Source organism: Leptodactylus fuscus, chromosome 1 (genome assembly GCF_031893055.1).
Source record: "Leptodactylus fuscus isolate aLepFus1 chromosome 1, aLepFus1.hap2, whole genome shotgun sequence".
In the NCBI taxonomy this organism is placed as follows: domain Eukaryota; kingdom Metazoa; phylum Chordata; class Amphibia; order Anura; family Leptodactylidae; genus Leptodactylus; species Leptodactylus fuscus.
This window is the reverse complement of record NC_134265.1, coordinates 190,352,297-190,376,643: the sequence shown is the minus strand read 5'-3', so window position 1 is coordinate 190,376,643 and position 24,347 is coordinate 190,352,297. Positions and strand designations below refer to the sequence as shown.

Below are 24,347 nucleotides of genomic sequence, written 5' to 3'. Positions count from 1 at the left end.
TGTTACATATATAATGATTTGTTATTGTGCACTTTATAAACATTCATGCATTTAAAGTTATATTTTTGGCATAAGCAGTGAAAACAGAATTGATAGGGATCCTTTCTTGTGGCACACAATTTTATTCATGATCCTGAGATATATGGGCTATGGATTCAGATATATAAGATAAGATAATCCTTTAATAGTCCCACCATGGGGAAATTTCAGTGAGTTACTACAGCAGCATGATAATAAGGATACAGGATAATAACAGTAATATATTACAGAAGGAGACACACTTGCTGCTCCTCATCCCTGACCTGTTTCTCCACCATCACTGACGAAAAAAGTCATTACTCCAGCTCTAACCCATCTCTTCAACCTATCCCTAGCCAATGGATCCTTCCCCTCCGCCTTCAAACACGCCACAGTCACACCTATACTTAAGAAACCATCCCTCAACCTGTCCTCTCCAGCCAACTATCGTCCCATCTCACTGCTCCCATTCGCCTCAAAACTGCTTGAGCAACACGTCCACTCAGAACTCTCCTCCTATCTCTCATCCAATCTGCTCTTTGACAGACTACAATCAGGCTTCAGACCCTGTTACTCCACTAAAACTGCCCTAAAAACAAGTCACTAATGACCTGCTAACCACCAAAGCCAAGCGCCATTATTCTGTCCTTCTCCTCCTTGACCTCTCCTCTGCCTTTGATACAGTTGACCACTCCCTCTTACTAGAAACTCTCTCATCCCTTGGTATCTCAGACCTGGCCCTTTCCTGGATCTCCTCATACCTCACTGACCGCACATTCAGCGTATCCCACTCGCACACCACCTCCTCACCATGCCCTCTCTCTGTAGGTGTCCCCCAAGGCTCCATCCTAGGACCCCTCATGTCCTCCATATACACCATTGGCCTGGGCCAACTCATAGAACCTCATGGTTTCCAGTACCATTGCTATGCTGATGACACTCAAATACACATCTCTGGACCAGACATTACCTCTCTGCTGGCCAGAATTCCAGATTGCTTAATGGCTGTAGCCTCCTTCCTCTCCTCCCGCTTTCTCAAACTCAATATGGAGAAAACAGAGTTCAACATCTTTGCTCCACCCCGTATGGCCCCTCCACCTTACCCATCTATCAAAGTCAACGGAACCACACTTACCCCTGTCCCACAGGCCCGATGCCTTGGAGTAACACTGGGCCCCGACCTATCCTTCAAGTCACACGTTCAAACCCTCAACACTTCCTGCCGCCTCCAACTCAAGAACATCCACCGAATCCGCTCCTTCCTCACCCCTGAAACGACTAAGACGCTCGTCCAGGCCCTCATAATCTCCAGCCTATATTACTGCAACACCCTTCTCCATGGACTCCCAGCTAACACCCTCGCCCCCCTCCAGTCCACCTTAAACTGTGCTGCTCACTTAATTCACCTCTCCTCCCGATCTTCATCAGCTGCTCCCCTCTTCCAGTCCCTCCACTGGCTACCCATAGCACAGCAAATTGAGTTCAAGCTACTAATATTAACATACAAAGCGATCCACAACCTGCCCCCTCCATATATCTCCAACCTAATCTCCCGCTATCTGCCCACACATAACCTCAGATCCTCCAATGACCTCCTATTCCACTCTGCTCTTATCTGCTCCTACCACAACCATCTCCAAGATTTCTCCCATGCATCCCCCATACTATGGAACTCCTTACCAAGACACATAAGACTGACGCCCACAATCACAGGCTTCAAGATGGCCCAGAAGACTCACCTATTCAGGAAGGCCTACAACCTCCAATAACATTATCACCACACCGCCATCTGAACTGTCTCCCCCTCTCCTTCTGTCTCTACCCCCCCCCTTCCCTAATGGATTGTAAGCCCTTGCGGGCAGGGCCCTCTACCCCACTGTGCCAGTCGGTCACTGTTAGTTTTATATCTGCCTGTATATTTTGTGTACTGTATGTAACCCCCAAATGTAAAGCACCATGGATTTAATGGTGCTATATAAATAAACAATAATAATAATAATAAGCTCAGAATAGCAGATAGGAGAAAACTACTAGGAGTCATAGCAGCTAAAGAAAAAGAAGACTTCAGGATCATTTAGTTCTCTGTGCGAAGTGCTCTTTGCTTGGCCTGATGTAGATAATATAGCCTGACCGTGGTTGGGAGGAAGGACCTCAGTTTATTGCTTAAAAATGCAGCGAAAAGAGTAGAATGCCTTCTTCTATGTACTTGCAAGTGGAAGGGAAAAAACCTACTAAAAGTCATAGATAAAATGGAATGAGTGCCAAGTCAGGCCACAAAAACGGTGGTGGACCTAAAGCATAAAACATAGCAAGAGAGACCAAACAGGTTGTGCAAGACCGTATGTGTTTTTATGTCATCAGTATTTGATCAGTGGAGGTCTGACACCCAAACCCTACACCAGTGAGCTGGTTCGACTACCACAAACTGTGTGTATAGTGGGAAGCAGCTCTGCTCCTATTCAAGTTAAAGGTCATCAGTATCCAAAAACATGGGGCCTTGGAAACCTCTTTAAAGAAAGTAATCTGTATAAGCATGGGAAATTAAGGGAAAAGAAGGCCATGATTGAAATCTTTAAATGTATAAATAAGGCTCAGGAAGGAAACTACACGCAAGAACAAGGAGATACAAATTAGAAGATAATATAAGGGCAGACTAGATGGACAATGTGCTCTTTCTCTGCTTTCAGTCTTGTAAATTTCTATGGCTTTCTACGGCTTTCTACATGCAGTACTGATACAAGTAGTGTATGTTTGAAACAATTGGTCACCAAACAAAAGTCATCTTACAAACACATAAACAATCCTCTGATGATTGATCTACCACATTATGGTTGATCAAACTCCCACGTGGCCAGAAGAAAAAACTATTTATCTAAAAAATGTCATAGCTCTATTTCAACTAGTGTTGGAATAATCTAAATATAACAAATGGTCACCATTCATCATTACCATTGTATGTAGCTTCTATGCAAACAATATGGCTGCTTAGGGAAGTAAAACCTCAGGTTCTCTGAATAGAGTGGTGTTATACTAAGGAGAAGAATCAGTCATAGAAATAAATTTAGATAGTATACCTCGGATGAATGAGGATAAGGGCGTTAGAAAACATCCTACAATAGCCACCTTGTTGGAATGTCATGAAGTATTCAATATAAAATAATTTCTCTTTCCCATTTTCTGTGATGCCCAATTTCCAATTCCAATTCCAGGAAGAAATGACTTTTTTTTTTTTTTTTCAAATGGTGGCTTGTATGTTAAAGGATGAGAGGTCTTGGCTGACACAGGAACAAATTCTCTGCAGAATGGAACCCTGTCCATTAGGGTTATTGAGGACAAAGACATTAGTACACTTCTTTTTTTTTTTTTTTTTTTTTTTTTTTTTTAATGTAGATTGTGAGTCCCACATAGAGCTCACAATGTACATTTTTCCCTATCAGTATGTCTTTTTTTTTTGGAATATGGGATGGAAATCCATGCAAACACAGGGAGAACATTCAAACTCCTTGCAGATGGTTTTTTGCCCATGGTGGGATTTGAACACCAGGACTCCAGCGCTGCAAGGCTGCAGTGCTAACCACTGAGCCACCGTGTGGCCCCTACACTTTCTCTCAGGGATATTGGAGGGAGCTTTAGAAAGTTACCAAACTTTGAAGAGCTGTACAACGGAAGTGCCAGAATGCGACATTCACTTATACATTGATTCAATCTCGGTTATTTTAAGATCTTGGGATCAAGATCTGGGTATTTCCTTTACATCTTTTCCAAGGAAGAAGGTATACTGTATGTTCTTTCTCATGAATCTTCAGTATGCAGTAAAGGAATAAAGAATTCTTGTCCATCTAATTGCTAGAGATGAGGACATGAGAATAGGTTAATTTCTTCACATTTTTTGAGAATGTAGTAAATTGGATACTTTTTGGACAGAAACTAGAGTAACAAAGTCCTTGGTTGAGGATCTGGGATATTCGGGACTGGGGCTCTTCTTTCTGTATCATATTTATATCCATAGAAAAATATCTTAAGTATCTCTTTTTGAAGTTTTTGGTGAATGCAGCTAGAGCACGTGCTCATGTGTTGTGGAAAGCTAAGAGCCCTTCTACTTTTGGATTATGGTTAACAAAGGTGAAGGAAGTTATGCAAATGAAAGGACTGACTGCTTCAAATATGAAGAAAAAGGATATTTTTCAGCGGACTTGGACAAAGTAGTTGGAATTTCAGAGTTCTCCCGAATATTTGGCAATATTACAACATTTGGTCTTGGAATAAGTGGTAGTTGGAGATGGAAGGGTAACTAAGGAGTGTTGTACTTTCATTTTTCTGTGTAGGCACCCCCCTTTATATTCTTTTCTCTCTTTTTCTTCTTTTTGCTTCACTACTAGAAACAGTTTTCTTTGTTTTGTTTTTTTTACAGGGATACTACAGCAGTTTCATTTTTTTTTAATGAATTTGCAGTTTGTAATATGTTGGGAAAGAATAAAAAATATCAGGTTCCATTCCAAACAGCTGTATGAAATCTCATTGGGCATTACTACTCACATACTGTATGGTAGGAATCTTAAAATCTAGAAATTCAGAGCTAGCCATAAAGAAGGTTAGTATTTCAGAAAGACTATTTGAAAGGCCTGTTTTTACCATCTCAACTCACACTGTTAGATAAGTAAAAAGGGGGCATCAAGAAGGCCTTGCAGCGCTGGGGTCCTGGATTTGAATCTGACCATGGGGGTAACATCTTCATGAAGTTTGTATGGTGTCTGCATGGGTTTCCTCTAGGTACTCTTGTTTCCTCCCATATGCCAAAAATATACTGATAAATTGGCTTCCTGTAAACAGACTCTTGTAAGTGTCGGGGGATGTGCGCCTTTTAGGCGGCCACTATTTTTCCTTCTCTGCATATCTCACTGCACTTTGGGTCCCTGTGAGAGAAGCGCATTACAAATATTTGTCATTGTCATATAGGCCTCAAATATCTTTGGGGACCAAACAGAAGTCTTCAAAGCTGATTTTTTTTAACTACGGTAGATGGTTACGTTGAAACCTAGCCAATGAGCTGTAAAGACTGTAGATGATTGTATGAAATAGTTTTGAGCCTACCTCCTACTTCACTTTCATGCAGACCTTCTTTATACCATCTTTTTACTTACATTTCTTTGATATACAGGCACAAATTGCACTTGTCAAAAATGACATTTACATCTGTTTTTGCTCATGCTGTAGTACACTGCATTGACGCCATTGGTAATACAAATGGCCAGCAATCATAGAATAATGTACATTTTCCGAGCAGAAAGAGAAAGTGTTATAGACATCTGTGACAAGTAAAATGAATTTCATTATCCGCAAGGCTTTAGAAATCTTTTTAAAATGTTCAACTGCGCAGATATAAGAGAAGAACAATGATGAAGGACAAAATGGTTTTTAGCTAGAATTGTCTGTGCTCTATGTTTATTTCAAGGGATTCTTCACCTTCAGATGCTTTTAATTCTTTTTTTTTTTTTTGCTATGTAGCCTTTTGCAGTTTTAAATAATTACACTTTTCAGCCCAGATAGTTATGTTATTATATGCAGTATGTTACCTTAATAACCCTGGGCTACAACACAATGATTTAGAAGCAACACAACTTTTCTGTTGGATTGTTAGTTGGGAAAGGAATTTTTTCACCTGACACATGGGACAATTAGCAACAGCCTATTGGGTATTTTTTTTCTTCTTCTGCATCAGCACTGTTTTACGGTCCATTCACATAGAGGTAAATGGTGAGGAATTTGGTGTGGAATTTCAACGCTGAAAAAACAGCCGCCCGTTGACTTCAATGGGTTCCTTTTTCTGCTAGCGGAAAAAGGAATCCATTGAAGTCAATGGGAGGCTTTTTTTCAGCCCTGAAATCCAACCCCAAATTCCTCAGCATTTTCCTCCGTGTGAATGGACCCTTATAGTTTGGACTTGATGGATCCATGTCTTCTTCCAGCCTCATTTAACACGTTAGACCCCTTGCACATGACCTTGGGGTAGGTCAGTGAGTAATCCAGGTTTTTTCTGAACAGCATGCTGACCAATTAATTAATTAATTTTTTTTAATGTAGATTGTGAGCCCACATAGAGATCACAATGAACATTTTTCCCTATTTGTATGTCTTTGGAATATGGGATGGAAATCCATGCAAACACGGGGAGAACATACAAACTCCTTGCAAATGTTTTTTTGCCCTTGTCGGGATTTGAACACCAGGACTCTAGCACTGCAAGGCTGCAGTGCTAACCACTGAGCCACCGTGTGGCCTCCACTAACCAATTAATTTCTGTCAGCCCATGCACATGACCGAGTATTATACAGATCAGTGTAATAGTCTATTACACAGACAGTCCGGGCTTCAAAACTCAGGACAGGTCCTATTTCTGTCCAGTTTTAAAGCCATGCTTGAATGAATCGGGCTGTGGAAACACAGTCATTGCATTGGCGGCACACGGATGAGATCCGTGCACCAGCCATGCCTTTCAATCACACAGTTCTGTGTAACAGGACTTAGTATGTAATTGTAATTTCGGTAAACAATCAATAGTATTTCTACAAAAATACACAATTGTATCACCCTAAACTTGTCAATATGACTGTCATAGCCTAACAATTACATTAAAAATCAGGCAAACTTTTTGAATTTTTCTTCTAAGGATTCTATAACAACCTGTAAGAGTTCTGGTACCATATTAGTAATGGTTTTAGCTACAGGGACCTTCACAGACCATGTACTTGTTACAGTACAGTGTGTCATGGCCAAGTCTTTTACCAATAGGTCCATTATGAGACCATGATAGCACTGGGCAGTACTGTTAGTGAACGACTGCTTCACCCCAAGTTTGAGAAGGAGTGCTAATGGAGATCCTTCCTCCCAACCACGCTCAGGCTGTATAATCAGCATCAGGGTAAGCGGAGATCACTCCGCACAGAGAACTAAATGATCCTGAAGTGTTTTTTTTTTCTTATTTGTAATGACTACTTGTATCTTTTTTTTTATTTTTATCTTCTATTCTGAGCTTTGTATGTGTGGGTTTTTTTGTTTCTTGTACTATTACTGTATTATCCATGCTGCTGTAGCACACTGAATTTCTCCATGGCGGGACTATTAAATGATTATCTTATCGTATCTTATTACATGACCAGGGCAGAGTTTTATGAACTGAAAATAAAGAATGAAGATTCCCGTATAGCAGCAGTAAAAGTATGAGGAAGTTATATTGGAAGATTATACCATTTTCCTGAAACCAATATATCTCTTTATATAATCCTCTTCTGGGAAATTATTATTTTCTTTATGGTACTAGTTTATGTATTTTCTTTAAAAAAAAAAAAAAAGGCCACCTGGACCAAAAGCCGGGTAGCCGTAACTGAAAGCCGTTGCACTGCACCGGCATCCAGTCCCGCACTCTGCTCCAGATTAGGCCCAATGAATGGGCCTAGTCCGGAGGAGGGAGGGTCTTCAGACCGAATCGCGATGCGACTCGGCCTGAAGAATGAGCACCTCGCTTCTTTTTTCCAGGAGTCACAAAGAAAAGGCTCTCGGAAAAAACTCCTGAGCGGCTCCCATTGATTTCAATGGGAGACATCTTTTTGGTCAGGATTTTGTGGCGGATACTGCCTCAAAATCCTAACCAAAAAACTCTGTGTTAACTTACCCTAAAAGTTGGCAGGGATGGCTGTAGCGGATATCCCACAGTGCACACCCTGCAGCAGTTTGTACAAAAAGTTTCCCATGTGGCTATTCCAAGTGAAATCTGCATCCATACATGCATTAATAATGGATGTGCTGTGTGTGTAAAACCTGACACTTTGCATTGTGGGTTTTTTCTTAAATGAGAATGGGATTTGTAGAAATCCAATCTACTATACTATAATTTACAGTATGTTAAATGCCAGCAATTCCACCGCAAATAGCATAATGTAAACTCGCTAATGTGGCCTTAGCCAGTAGGGACAGGGTTATTCATACACCATATTAAACCATGCCATATTAAAGAGGAGTAGACAATGATATACCAGCACAATATAGCACAGGTAACTCTGCCATGTAAGTTTGGTCAGGTGCAGTTTTCTCGTAGCTGCCTGTGTAGTAAATAACCCACATGTCTGATGTACATTACATTGGCTCAAAAACAGTCTGACATTTTATAAATAGCTCAGAAGCACAAAGCCGGCTGAAGGTAGAGAGCTGGATGAACTGTTTGGAATGCACATTTGCATTTAGTTCCAAATTGCCAGCGATCATTAACACTGATGAATATGCAATTAATCAGCCAAGAAGAGTACCAAAGTGCTGCAATGCTTCATGGTACACAAGCCTGATTTAGAATGTCATCATGTAAAGTGGAGCCAGTGCATCCCAGATAGACATATACTCTGCTGCTGTGCTGCTGCCACCTCCAGAAATGTGCCATTTAGCTAGGATCTTACCTTCCAGGCGACTCGCTACTCTTATCCCAGTGATTGGTATCACAACATGGTGTCTTTAGTTATCATTAGCACAGTAACAGTAGAACTGACTGGGTGCTATTCTAATGCCTCTGTGTATTTAACACTTGAGTAAGTAATGACGTTAAGTACCTTGTTAATATTCAGGCATTGAAGGAAAATTGCAGTAGACGATTTATACAGAGTAGTTTTAATAACACCCTGTACGGTTTTGTTCACATGTGGCAGATTTGTTGGATAAATTTGTGTGACTGAAAATCAGTTACTCTCATTTGAATGAAGTTGTTTCTGCAACACGTTCACGGAGTTTAGCTAACCTCACTAAGATGTATACAAAGAATAATGTGATCATGACTATTATCATGGGTACTGTACTGTTGTAGGAAACAATACACACCACCAGAAGCCATAGATATATATATATATATATATATGTGTGTGTGTGTGTGTGTGTGTATACCCCCCTTTCCCAGAAAATGCCCAATTTCCTAGCCTGCACACAGTATAACGACCCATTTACACTAAGTATTATGTCTCATAGTGGCCCGTCCGCACAGTATTATGTCCTGCAACGGCCCCTGTACACTGTATACTGTTACATAGAAGTCCCTGCATACAGTATTATGACCCATAGTGGCCACTTCACACAGTATCATGCCCCATAGTGGACCACTCACAAACTATTATTATAATCTGGGGTCTTTTCATACCCCAGAGTATAATGATCAGAAGTGACATAAAAACCAGTGGTACTTACCTCTCCTGGGCTCTGGCGCACTCCCTGCTGCTCTTCAATGTTGGCACAAATGTCACACAGGCCGGCATCGCAAAGCATAATGACGCCAGCCTGGGCCACGTGATGTCTGGGATATCTCTAAAGAGGCCCAAAAATTGCAGGGAGTCAAGCCAGAGTACAGGAGAGCTGAGTAACACTGGCTTTTATGTTTTCTCAGATCCCCTGGGCCGCCAATCATTATAATCCGGGGTGTGATAAGACCTCAATAAGACAAGTATTAGTCCAGGAGCTAACAGTTTATTTAAAAAAATAAATAAATAAATAAATCAGAGGCTCGCACCGAAATTTGTGCAAATTGCTTTTAAGTGAATTTGGCAATATATATTATGCCACATTATGGTCTATAAATGCATATTTTGAAAAAAAAAAAACTATTCAGATATCTAATGGAACAAAAAAGTTGGAATGATTTACATTTTTACTCTTTAGTGATGAATATCAGTCAAATACTCATTCAACCAGCAGTTATCCCTCTCGGCTGAGTTTGCATGTGTTCTCTGTACGAAGAGAGTAGATATTGGGTTGTTTCAAGATGATGATATTGATGACATATCCTAAAAATAGGTCTTCGATTAGGTCAGCAATATCAGCACCTGCACACCCCCACCGATCAGCTGTTGGAGGAGGACGCAGGCTCTCTGTTTACCAAGTACTGTGTTATACAATGTATACAGCATAGTGATTTTACACCACAGTCCAATTTTCCTTCAATAATACTTATTTGCAAACAGGAAAAATATACATATACAATCCAGGCATCAATATAGGTGTATTCAACATTAACAAGCAAACACGATGTCAAAAGACAGAACCACCATTTCATAAAATACCGGTAGCCAAATATTTCTTGAAAAATCATGATAAAATCAAAAGATGACAAAACATGATGACATATAAATAGGGATATGGGTAACTGTACATTTTTGATGAATTATGTTATTTAGAATGTAGGAGGGGGGAAGGTGTTTAGATTAGTGTAGGGATTTCCAGTTTTCCCGGACAATCCCTTTAATGTGTACAGTGTTGGCCAAAAGTATTGGCACCCCTGCAATTCTGTCAGATAATACTCGTTTTCTTCCAGAAAATGATTGCAAGCACAAATTCTTTGGTATTAATATCTTAATTTATTTTGCTTGCAATGAAAAAACACAAAAGAGAATGAAAAAAAAGTCAAATCATTGATCATTTTACACAAAACTCCAAAAATGGGCCGGACAAAAGTATTGGCACCCTCAGCCTAATACTTGGTAGCACAACCTTTAGACAAAATAACTATGCACAACCGCTTCCAGTAACCATCAATGAGTTTCTTACAATGCTCTGCTGGAATTTTAGACCATTCTTCTTTGGCAAACTGCTCCAGGTCCCTGAGATGTGAAGGGGGCCTTCACCAAACTGCCATTCTGAGATCTCTCCACAGGTGTTCTATGGGATTCAGGTCTGGACTCATTGCTGGCCACTTTAGAAGTCTCCAGTGCTTTCTCTCAAACCATTTTCTAGTGCTTTTTGAAGTGTGTTTTGGGTCATTGTCCTTCTGAAAGACCCATGACCTCTGAGGGAGACCCAGCTTTTTCACACTGGGCTCTATATTATGCTGCAAAATTTGTTGGTAGTCTTCAGACTTCATAATGCCATGCACACGGTCAAGCAGTCCAGTGCCGGAGGCAGCAAAGCAACCCCAAAACATCAGGGAATCTCTGCCATGTTTGACTGTAGGGACCGTGTTCTTTTCTTTGAAGGCCTCTTTTTTTTTCCTGTAAACTCTATGTTGATGCCTTTTCCTAAAAAGCTCTACTTTTGTCTCATCTGACCAGAGAACATTCTTCCAAAACGTTTTTGGCTTTCTCATGTAAGTTTTGGCAAACTCCAGCCTGGCTTTTTTATGTCTCTGGGTAAGAAGTGGGGTCTTCCTGGGTATCCTACCATACAGTCCCTTTTCATTCAGACGCCGACGGATAGTACGGGCTGACACTGTTGTACCCTCGGACTGCAGGGCAGCTTGAACTTGTTTGGATGTTAGTCGAGGTTCTTTATCCACCATCCGCACAATCTTGCGTTGAAATCTCTTGTCAATTTTTCTTTTCCATCCACATCTAGGGAGGTTAGTCACAGTGCCATGGGCTTTAAACTTCTTGATGACACTGCGCACAGTAGACACAGGAACATTCAGGTCTTTGGAGATGGACTTGTAGCCTTGAGATTGCTCATGCTTCCTCACAATTTTGCTTCTCAAGTCCTCAGACAGTTCTTTGGTCTTCTTTCTTTTCTCCATGCTCAATGTGGATTTAGTGTGATTTAGTTATTGCCACCACCTGTTAGGTGTCTCAGGTAAGTAACACGTGCTGTTAATTACACAAATTAGAGAAGCATCACATGAGCCATCCAGACAAGCAATTGTGCACTTGAGAAAGGACCATCAGTGGTCCGAAACGCGTTGTGCCATGTTCTCATAATAATAATAAAGAAGTTTCTGGTATGTCCGGGTGAGCGCTGTCCTTTGGCTTGTATCCCAAACGGGTTGGTCCATCTATTGAATCCATAACTTTATGAGATAATAATTCTCCTATAAAAATCTGGACTTGGCAGTACAGTAAAGGCTCACTATCAATAATAGTATGAAAAAAAATACAAGACTTGTGTTACATTTTACTAGACATTACGCTTAGGTCCAATCTTGTCAATTATCTGCTTTTTGGCACTCCATACAAAGAATTATACTTTAGTGTTTCTGCAGAATTTCCTTGAACAAATCTCTACAGTTCTGAGACTATTAATTATTTGGCAAACAAATGAAATTATAAGAAAATGTCAGCCAAATAAACACAGAAAGCTGTCGCTGTTTTCACTTGGAAGATGCAAACTAATTAAAGCAATAAAATGATGCTAAATAACAAATTAAAGTGGGAGCTTTATGTGTGAGGTTTTAGGGACATCAACTCCATAAAATGGGAAACTCAACTTTGTTTGCTTAAATATTACCATATTTAGTACAGAAAAAAAAGGCTAGTTTACAAGTTAAGAATTGGAATAAATAATAGATTATATATGCTCATTTAAAGAGGACCTGCCACCAACTGCAACTCTTTACATGCTATAATAGCCACCACTCCATTGATTCCAATACAATTGGAATTTTATCCAACCATTCCTAGGCAATCATTTCTATTAGTTTTAACACCCCATATGCTGAGTTGTCTACTGTCAGGTGGGCGGTCCCAGGCTGTCTACTAAAGCTCCTTCCATAATAGAGCCTAGAGAAAAAAATTTGAACTCTCCCAGACTCAGTGGTGCACTACCTATGCCGGCATACGTGCGCTCCCCATAGAAATGAATGGGCTGCTTTTTTCCATTCATTTCTATGGGGAGCGCACGTCTGCCGGCTCCCATAGAAAGCAATGGGATCTGTTTTAAACGCCGCTGATTCGGAACGTTTACACATTCAGAATCAGCCAGCGTATTCTCCGTGTGAAGGGGCCCTAACACTGCACCTCCCTTCATTTTTTTTTCAATTCAAAGTTTTTATTGTACATTTTGAACAATACAACAGGGCCTAAAATAGACCCAAACAAGACAAGAAAAGAAACCAAGGGAACATAAAAGAAGTTACACAATTATACAAACAGAAACAAAACAACCACGGACCGCCTGAGATGCCAAGACAGACCGGTTGTTGAAGGTGCCAAGAGGGGGGAAGAAAGAGGGGAGGATAAATAGGAAGACTCAGAAGAGAGAAATGAGGGAAAGAAAGAGAGAAAAAGAGAAGAAAAAAAGGGGGGCAGCTAAAGGGGGTGTGAATAGAGGGCGAGCGAGAGACAGACCAATGAGAAGGTCCACAGGTGGCAGACCACAAAACCAATACCAAAGGTCACAGTTCAGCAAATTAGTGGAGGGGGGGTGCAACCACCAGCGGCAGGCATGGGCGGAACACACTACACATATCTAGGAGGGAGGTCCAGAGCCCAGGAGCGCCTGATACTTCCCAGAGCATTGGAATTCAAACCAGTAAAACCAGGTCTTAGTTTAGGCTTCAGTTGTGCCATGCAAGAAAGAGGTGAGATTTTCCATGCGCATAATCTCATTTACCTTCAAAATCCAGAGGGACAGAGGAGGGGGTTCAACTCGTGTACCTCCCTATATTTTTCTCCCTCATCTCTGTCTACTACCCAACCCGAGCTCTCAGTTCACTCAATGGACTAAGACTAACATCCTCTATTTTCAGAACTTCCCAAGCTCGTATACAAGACTTCTCTCGAGTTTCACCACTTCTCTGGAATGCTCTATCCTGGAGAATCAGATTAACTCACAATTTCTACATCTTCAAGCGCAAACTAAAGACACATCTTTTCAGACAGGCCTATCATAATTCCGAATGTAAACCCTTCCGTACTGTAATTAGAATCCCCAAAATGAACCCTTCTCTGTTCACGCTTCCACATTACCCCACACGATATGATGCTGTTTCAAGCTAACTTTATATGTCCAGGCATGCTAAAGGACACATTAAAGAAAACGACTGGTGATGGCTCATACAGTTTTATGTTTGTGTAATGACAGTAACCTCTATTACAAAATTGTCTGACCTCTGTATAAGCAATGCCGCCCCTGCTACCTCTTGTGTCACCCCCTCTACCTCATAGATTGTAAGCTCTTGTGAGCAAGGCCATCAGTCCCATTGTGTGAAATTACTTTCTTTGTAATGTATCTACTTGTCTGTACTTGAACCCTACAAATTGTACAGCGCTGCGGAATATGTTGGCGCTATATAAATAAAATGTATTATTATTATTAATAATAATAATAACAACAGGCTCCTGCATGTAGAAACAACTGCTGTATTTTATTTACTTCAGACCAGAACATGTTAGTCTAAATAATAATAATAATATTAATATACTTTTCATACAAATATTTAGTGGTTAGAACTGAATCTTTGGCTTGTGAATGAAATTCATGACCTTTGAAAACATACGAATGCCTCAATGCAAAGAATATTGGACCCTTTCTGTCTGTATTTCTGCAGCTGTCATGTTCCCTCTGAAAGATAGTTAGTGAACCTATATTAGCTCAAGAGGGTGGGAGAAGAACAAGGGTCCCTCAGACACTGGATTCTTTTTTAAGACAAAAGACCCCCTGCCTGGCACTTTTATCCACATGGGATCAAAGCCTCCATTTGCATATGAAAGGCTTATAGTATTATGCAACTTAAATTAGCCAATCGCCACCCCACCAGCTTTCAGACCTTCACTACAAAAACATTCACATCTGTTCAATCAATTGCCCTCTCTTCTCTGTTTGTCCATTCTCAACTTTGCTTGTCAAGTCAATCGCTTTATTAGATTATGCTTCAGAAAACCATGCTCACGGCTTTAGTACTGAAAGCAGGCGTCTTCACAAAAGAGAAATCTAATAAAACATTGTTTAAACTTTCAAGAGTCTGCCTTCTTACTGATTTTAAGTAAGAACAGACAATGCCATGCCATGACCCCAGGCAGTGCTATACTTCCAATAGTCTACTCCATTTGAATTGTATAATATGACATATTTTATTTGACACTAGCTTACCGAAAGTTGTGTTGAAAGCTCAGGAATATAACAGGAAGCAATGTCACATAAAACTAATACAAGCATAAGCCACTGCGAACAAAGAGTTAGAGGGAGCAATGGCTTCTGAACAGAGTAATAGTACAGAACAGAGTGGACATCACACTTCTTGAGATGCAAACGAATAATACTTTTATTGATCATCAGATCCAGTGGTGTAAGCAGTAAAGTAGAGGACAAACTGTAGAGTGAAAATGTTTTTTCAGTCGACTCTAGACCTTCGTCAGACTATCAGTACCTCAGGAATGGCCCCAAATGTAGTAAACCAGAGTAAATCCCAAAATGCAGAAATAGGACCGCTGGCAATGGCAGAGATAGCAGCGATGAAAAGTGGAAATCCTCAATGTAGGGAGCGCTCCTCTGTCCTCTAGGAACAAAATATATGCTTCTGTCTCATGGAGGTGCTTTATAGCCCTAAAACAGTCTGTGGGCAGTGCATTACATAATCATTTACATAAGTTTTCATAAAGCTATATAAAATTTTTAAAACTTTTGCTAAAAGTTTTTCTTCCACTCCACATTGAAGAAAAAACATATTAAAAAACATATTAGAAAAAACTTATTAGTTTCAATGAGTTGCAAAATTGTGTGAATTCATGAGCTTGGGAAGAAATAAAGATCAACGTGGATATCAACCAAATAAAGCTATGGCTTTAATTTTGGGACTCGCCTTTGATAAATTTACATCAATATGTTCTACTTTCATAAGTGTCCATACATGCCACTCGACCATATAGTGTGTTTCAAGTATCTCTTGACAGGAGGAGGATGGGGAAAGTTGGATCTTATGTTCTAAATCTCTTTGTTCTCAGAAGAAATAATCCACCTTTAGGGCCCCTTCACACGGAGTTTACGCTCCGTGTACTGTATTCTGTCTATGCGCCGTGTATTCTGTCCAATTTACACGTGTAAAAATACACGTGTAAAATGTAGTTAGCCATTGAGTTCAATGGCTTCTTCATATAACGCGCGTCTTTTTGTGCGCCTCTTTTTGCACAGGCGTCTACGTAAACTCCATGTGAAGGGGCCCTTAGGTTTAGGCCCCCCGTAGCGAAGAGCAGCAAAAAAAAAGCGCTGTGGAAATAACCGCAGCAGAAACGCATCACATTTTCTTCTCCATCATTTTTCATTTCCATCATTTTCGCAGGTGCAATTGTCTGAAAATGCAGCTTTTTCACTGCAGATTTTTTTCTGCAATGTGTGGATGGTATCATGCAGAATCCAATCCACTATGCTGATACTGTAAAACACAGCATTACATTTTTTAAACTTGGGGCTTCAGCCTTAGGCTGGGTTTAGACAGGCTTCTTTGGGCCGTATTTTGACGTGGGGGCCGCCTCAGAATCCAGTCCAAAAAGCGGCTAGCCATGTCTGGATGCCGACGCAGTGTACCGGCATTCAGTTGCGGCATTCTGCTCCGGATTAGGCCCAAATGAATGGGCCTAGTCGGGAGGGAGGTGTTGTGCCGGAATCTGCGGCAAGAAAGGGCAGGTCGCTTCTTTTTTTCCACGAGCAGCAAGAAACCACTCGCGGAAAAAGGAAGTGAACAGTTTCCATTGAAGTCAATGGGAGGCGGTTTTTTAGCTGGATTCTAACACGGATTCTGCATCATAATCCGTCCCAAAAAATCTCATCTGAACCCAGCCTTAGAGGTGCCTGGCGACAGCAACTCTCCTCTCCCAAATGCAAAACACATGCAATGAAGGGATCGGAAGAAATAGCTGAGGAGCCAATAGCTGACATAGAAACTGGAAACACATTTTGTTCATGATTGTACATCATTTTTGGAAACAAATTCTTAAATATTGTATGTCTTGATCTCATAGATCCTAATATCAATGTATTTATTTTCTATTGAATGTATTTTCAGGTAGTATTTGCCTTAAATCAAACCCTCTTGCAGCAGGAAAGCCTTCGTGCTGGAAGTCTCCAAGCTCCATACACAACAGAGGACCTCATCAAACATTACAACTGTGGAGACCTGAACTCCATAATATTCAACCATGATTCCTCACAAGTATGTTTCCACATTTTCATAAAAACATTGCTTTGTTTTGGCTCCGTGTATATGATTTTGCTCTCTTTAAAGTGCACCTGTAAATATATATGGCTTCATTGTTCACTAGACAATTATTCATTCAACCATTGTTCAACCATCAATCTATTTCTTCCTAAAGTGTATGGCCACCTAAACAACTGGTTGTTATTTAGTTTGGCGACTCAAATGGGTTGAATAGACAGTTATGTCTGTGTATGACTAGTCTAGCATATGCAGAACCTATGGAGATTATAGGCAGCACTTGGATGAGAACCTACACTTTCATTCCTTATTGGCCTGAAGTCATGGCTCATGGCATACTGCTAGCAGATAGAATTGAGGTGCTACCGTATATTAATCCGCCCACTATCTACACTTCCCTACAATGTGTCTGTCTCCTATTTCAGGTGCCTAACTTCATAAATGCCACGTTGCCACCACATGAACAAGTAACTGCGCAAGAGATTGATAGCTACTTTCGGCAAGAGTTAATCTACAAAAGAAATGAACGTATGGGGAAGAGAGTGAAGGATCTGTTGGAAGAATTTCCGGAAAAGAGCTTTTTTTTTGCTTTTGGTGCAGGTAAGGGTAATTCCAGAGACCTTCTAATAATTTATATATACACCAACTTTTACCAGATATTAAGTGTAGTACAACCAAGTATTCTCTACATAACATGTATCACTAAACGAAGACTACTACTCCAAGTATTCATTCCTGACCCTGAGGAACAGGTGGTCTTTCCTTTAAGACTGCAAAAAGATATGGAACTCTTGTGTCTCATATACACACATTTATATATATTAACTTATGCATCACTTTCTAGATTTTAGCTTGAAACATGCACACACCTTAAGATACTTGAGAGTTTGATGAAGTGAGTTTAATGTCAAGGAATTTGTATCAAGTTACGCTCTATTTTATGTAAAACCATCTGCCAAAGATAATCCTATTAACCAATAGTTTACCCACACAAAGCTGGCGGCGTACAATGCTATCATACATAAAGGTTTTTATTGTAGAGTCAAAAGATTTAACACTCATTCAATGCTCTGAGAGTTCTGTAATTGATAGTATATCGTATGTATTATAGACATAAGCGTTAGAGATGAGCGAACAGTGTTCTATCGAACACATGTTCGATCGGATATCAGGGTGTTCGCCATGTTCGAATCGAATCGAACACCACGTGGTAAAGTGCGCCAAAATTCGATTCCCCTCCCACCTTCCCTGGCGCCTTTTTTGCACCAATAACAGCGCAGGGGAGGTGGGACAGGAACTACGACACCGGGGGCATTGAAAAAAATTGGAAAAAGTCATTGGCTGCCGAAATCAGGTGACCTCCATTTTAGACGAATAGTGGATTTCAAATCCGGGTCATATGAGAATGTGAACTTTGTGACTATGAGACAGGGATAGCTGTACAGGCAGGGATAGCTAGGGATAACCTTTATTTAGGGGGGAATGTTATTAAAAATAACTTTTTGGGGCTCTATCGGGTGTGTAATTGTGATTTTTGTGAGATAAACTTTTTCCCATAGGGATGCATTGGCCAGCGCTGATTGGCCGAATTCCGTACTCTGGCCAATCAGTGCTGGCCAATGCATTCTATTAGCTTGATGAAGCAGAGTGTGCACAAGGGTTCAAGCGCACCCTCGGCTCTGATGTAGCAGAGCCGAGGCTGCACAAGGGTTCAAGCGCACCCTCGGCTCTGATGTAGGAGAGCCGAGGGTGCACTTGAACCCTTGTGCACCCTCAGCTCTGCTACATCAGAGCCGAGGGTGCGCTTGAACCCTTGTGCACACTCTGCTTCATCAAGCTAATAGAATGCATTGGCCAGCGCTGATTGGCCAATGTATTCTATTAGCCTGATGAAGTAGAGCTGAATGTGTGTGCTAAGCACACACATTCAGCTCTACTTCATCGGGCTAATAGAATGCATTGGCCAGCGCTGATTGGCCAGAGTACGGAACTTGACCAATCAGCGCTGGCTCTGCTGGAGGAGGCGGAGTCTAAGATCGCTCCACACCAGTCTCCATTCAGGTCCGACCTTAGACTCCGCCTCCTCCGGCAGAGCCAGCGCTGATTGGCCGAAGGCTGGCCAATGCATTCCTATGCGAATGCAGAGACTTAGCAGTGCTGAGTCAGTTTTGCTCAACTACACATCTGATGCACACTCGGCACTGCTACATCAGATGTAGCAAGCTGATGTAGCAGAGCCGAGGGTGCACTAGAACCCCTGTGCAAACTCAGTTCACGCTAATAGAATGCATTGGCCAGCGCTGATTGGCCAATGCATTCTATTAGCCCGATGAAGTAGAGCTGAATGTGTGTGCTAAGCACACACATTCAGCACTGCTTCATCACGCCAATACAATGCATTAGCCAGTGCTGATTGGCCAGAGTACGGAATTCGGCCAATCAGCGCTGGCTCTGCTGGAGGAGGCGGAGTCTAAGGTCGGACCTGAATGGAGACTGGTGTGGAGCGATCTTAGACTCCGCCTCCTCCAGCAGAGCCAGCGCTGATTGGCCGAATTCCGTACTCTGGCCAATCAGTGCTGGCCAATGCATTCTATTAGCTTGATGAAGCAGAGTGTGCACAAGGGTTCAAGCGCACCCTCGGCTCTGATGTAGCAGAGCTGAGGGTGCACAAGGGTTCAAGTGCACCCTCGGCTCTCCTACATCAGAGCCGAGGGTGCGCTTGAACCCTTGTGCAGCCTCGGCTCTGCTACATCAGAGCCGAGGGTGCGCTTGAACCCTTGTACACACTCTGCTTCATCAAGCTAATAGAATGCATTGGCCAGCACTGATTGGCCAGAGTACGGAATTCGGCCAATCAGCGCTGGCTCTGCTGGAGGAGGCGGAGTCTAAGATCGCTCCACACCAGTCTCCATTCAGGTCCGACCTTAGACTCCGCCTCCTCCAGCAGAGCCAGCGCTGATTGGCCGAATTCCGTACTCTGGCCAATCAGCACTGGCTAATGCATTGTATTGGCGTGATGAAGCAGTGCTGAATGTGTGTGCTTAGCACACACATTCAGCTCTACTTCATCGGGCTAATAGAATGCATTGGCCAGCGCTGATTGGCCGAATTCCGTACTCTGGCCAATCAGCACTGGCTAATGCATTGTATTGGCGTGATGAAGCAGTGCTGAATGTGTGTGCTTAGCACACACATTCAGCTCTACTTCATCGGGCTAATAGAATGCATTGGCCAATCAGCGCTGGCCAATGCATTCTATTAGCGTGAACTGAGTTTGCACAGGGGTTCTAGTGCACCCTCGGCTCTGCTACATCAGATTGCTACATCTGATGTAGCAGTGCCGAGTGTGCATCAGATGTGTAGTTGAGCAAAACTGACTCAGCACTGCTAAGTCTGCATTCGCATAGGAATGCATTGGCCAGCCTTCGGCCAATCAGCGCTGGCTCTGCCGGAGGAGGCGGAGTCTAAGGTCGGACCTGAATGGAGACTGGTGTGGAGCGATCTTAGACTCCGCCTCCTCCAGCAGAGCCAGCGCTGATTGGTCGAGTTCCGTACTCTGGCCAATCAGCACTGGCCAATGCATTTCTATGGGGAAAAGTTAGCTTGCGAAAATCGCAAACTGACAGGGATTTCCATGAAATAAAGTGACTTTTATGCCCCCAGACATGCTTCCCCTGCTGTCCCAGTGTCATTCCAAGGTGTTGGTATCATTTCCTGGGGTGTCATAGTGGACTTGGTGACCCTCCAGACACGAATTTGGGTTTCCCCCTTAACGAGTTTATGTTCCCCATAGACTATAATGGGGTTCGAAACCCATTCGAACACTCGAACAGTGAGCGGCTGTTCGAATCGAATTTCGAACCTCGAACATTTTAGTGTTCGCTCATCTCTAATAAGCGTAGCTATAGGTACTGCAGAAGTAACAGTTGCTGCCAGGCCCTGGAACCTGAGAGGGCCCCAAAGGTCCCTCTGCCACATAAAATATACCACTATTCTAACAGGCACATGGTAGGAAGTAGACCCATTACAGATTTTGCATTAAGGCCAAGAACTTCAAGCTATGAATATAGCTTCTTATTATAAACGTTTTATATTGGTAGGGTCTATATATATATATATATATATATATATATATATATATATATATATATATGAGATCGAGTAAATATGAGAGAGAGAGAGAGAGAGAGAGAGAGATAGATAGATAGATAGATAGATAGATAGATAGATAGATAGATAGATAGATTATTACATAGTATGGCTGAAAAAGACATATCCATCAAGTTCAACCATAAGCATCAATGCTATTTAGCTCTAACAATGCATCTTATCTTTTTCTGAAGCTGTCAGCTATTGACTGCTGTGACTAGTTGGACAATATACTTTATACAGAAGCTGCTATGGGACATTATACTGTCTGGAGGTCACTTTGAAATATTATTTTGCGTGTAAATGGGGCGTTATACTGTGTTGGGACCAGGAAAGGGGGGGGGGAGTCAAAGGTTTGCTATGGGGCCCAATCGTTGCTAATTACGCCTCTGCCCAGATGCATAGCTTTACATTTATCCACATTGGACATTTGCCATGTAGATGCCCAAACACTCAGTCTGTCCAAGTCTGCTTGTAACCTATATACATCCTCCATAGACTTCACTGTACTGCATGGCTTGGTGTCATCTGCAAAAATAAAGAAAGTGCTATTAATCCCATCTTCTATATAATTAATAAATAAGTGAAATAACAGCAGACCCAGCACTGAATCCTGGGGTACCCCACTTATAACAGAGGACCAGTCTGAGCTGCAGTCATTGACCACAACTCTCTGGATATGATCCTTCAACCAGTCTTCACACCTATTACAAACTCTATTTTCCAAGTTAACTGACCCGATTTTACCCATTAACCATCTGAGGGACAGTGTCAAAAGCTTTCTGTCCAGACTACTCACCTCTTCATAAAAAGAAATCACATTAGTCCAAAGACTTCTGTCCTTAGTAAAACCATGCTATCCAAGGATGTACATTGGTTGGTACTGGTAGACCTTATCAGAGAGCAACATGATTCTGTTTATTTCTAGTCGTGAAAAGACTACCTAAAAAGATCCATATACCATCTGAGCAGGTTTTCAGCAGCTGCTTAGACATTCAAGTGACAGGTGGAGGGAAAAAACAGACGTCATGTGTTTTTAAGAAAATCTTCTTAAGGCTGTCTCAATTGAAACTACATGTGTGGTACCTCATGTAAAAAGTACGCATGGTTTTACCATTGTAATGAATAGGGGAACATATAATTCTAAGGTTTAAAAAACATCAGTATGTTGTAAAAATTAAAACTCGCTGTACTATACTTACCTATATTTATATATTTCAGTAGTAACCAATTATTGTCCCTGAAATATTATAACATAATTGGTTAATATTAAACTATAAGGAGTCTAGAAAGCCAGTCTACCGTGTTGTGATTGGATCAACTCTTCTCTGTAGATACCAAAGCGAGTACTGAAGCTCCAGACTCCTTACGCTAGGTTCACACCTGCGTTCAGGGTCTCCGTTCTATGGTTTCCGTCTTCTGCATGCCAGAAGATGGAAACCATAGACCGGGACCGGCCGTGAGCGGCGGTGAGCGTTTTAGGCTCTCCGCCGCGAAACCGGATTTTTTAAATCTGGACACAGAGTACTGCATGTCCGACTCTGTGTCCGGAATATAAAACCCGGTTTCGCGGCGGAGAGCCTAAAACGCTCACTGCCGCTCACGGCCGGACAGCTTTCTCACCGATTCAAATGAATGGGTATGAAAGAGTCCTGCAGGTTTCTGTCTCCTGCCTCTGTTTTATGCAAGAAACGGAAACCTGAAGTACGGAGACTGGGCACAGATGTGAATGAGCCCTTACTATTGTCTGGTGTGTTAGTAACCTTATTTTATTATGTTGAAAAAAATGATACATTAAGTTTTGCACTGTCATAGATTTTTGTAGTAGTAGCAGAGGTTCACAATAAACAGAAAAAACACAAACTTTCTTCTATCATGATTTTTTACTTTTCTGATAACTGCGCATGTAGGAATTTTTCTTTTTGTTGCAAAAGTAAACAAACATGACCATCATGTTCCGCCATGTTTTTCTACATAAGGACGTTCATAAAATATAGGGTGAATGTCCCTCCCATTTGGAGTTTCTTTAGCAAGCTCTTGTTTGGAGACATGATTCATTAAGGAATGAGGAGGACTGTCTAATAAATAAATACAATAGTAAAAGTACCATTGAGGTTTATAAAATATAGCGTTCATCATGGATTTACATGGCTCCAACTGATGTCTCAAAGTTAGGCTTGGGCCTATGTGATCGGAGAGAGTTATATACCATCTGGGAGAAAGTACAGTTAAAAAGCATCCTACAAGATACGCCTGAGCAGCCGCCATTCAACCACCAGCACTCTCATATACAAAGCAGAGGAAACTGATCATTCAACCTGAATGACATCACTGCTTTTAGATTCATTCATTTCAAAAGTATCCTGAGAACCTTTAGTCTCAACGTGACAATGGTGGCTCTGTATTCAAGGTGAACAAACAATAGAAGGATCTATGGTGAACACTTGGCTGGATTAATAAACCATTGGCTAGATCAGATATCAGGACAAACGTGCTTGTGACCTGCCATTCCATAGTAGATGTTGAGCTAATCTGTAATTCTTCTATTTGATGCTACATAGTTTATAAAAATAAAAATTAGAAAATATTTTAAATTTTTGAAAACTTGCAATGTCACACTTGTGTCAAATCTGTGAAACGAATACAAATGATAAAATAATGAATGATATATATATATATATATACATATATATATATGATTTACATTCACATACAGTGTATCATATGATAGATAGATGTAAAAATAATTAAAGGGAAAACAAAACATAAAACATGTAGAAATTTGGGATCTTTGGAGTGTCTCAGAAATCTCCAACCTCCAATCCAAACTCCTGAATTACTGTAGAACTGGAGTCTAATAATCCAGTATGGACAAGCACAACAGCCTCCCACATCTGTTGCTTCCATCATAGTGAAGGAGGATAAAACAGATGTATTCTTTTTTTACCATGTGGTAGTTGTTCACACTATTCTTATCTCTGTGCAGGTCATTTCATGGGTAACAATACAGTCATTGATATCTTAAAACAATATGGCTATGATGTATATCACACCCCTGCTGGAAAGTCAGTCATGAGGTAAGTCACTAAATTGTGTTCATCCAGTAAACGGCCATACTTTAGGCCGCAGACAGCAGTTCCTTTCAAACCTCTCATACACATGCACATAGCCAGCTTGGCTGACCCTTAGTTCACATCTGTCTTGATAATGCATTCAGGGGAGTCCGCATGGGAACCCCCTCGAACGGATTACCAAATGCACTGGCAAGGGGTGTGGAGTGAAAGCACATGGACCCCATACA

General features: G+C 41.3%; 1 protein-coding gene across 1 annotated transcript in view; it reads left to right on the top strand.

Moving 5' to 3' along the window:
• Positions 1-24,347, top strand: part of TRABD2A (TraB domain containing 2A) — a 78,171-nt gene that overhangs the window by 42,863 nt on the left and 10,961 nt on the right. The window contains exons 3-5 of the mRNA XM_075280449.1: positions 16,748-16,894; positions 17,323-17,497; positions 24,033-24,123. Of these exons, the coding sequence (XP_075136550.1) occupies positions 16,748-16,894; positions 17,323-17,497; positions 24,033-24,123 (413 nt within the window). The remainder of the gene's footprint in view (positions 1-16,747; positions 16,895-17,322; positions 17,498-24,032; positions 24,124-24,347) is intronic.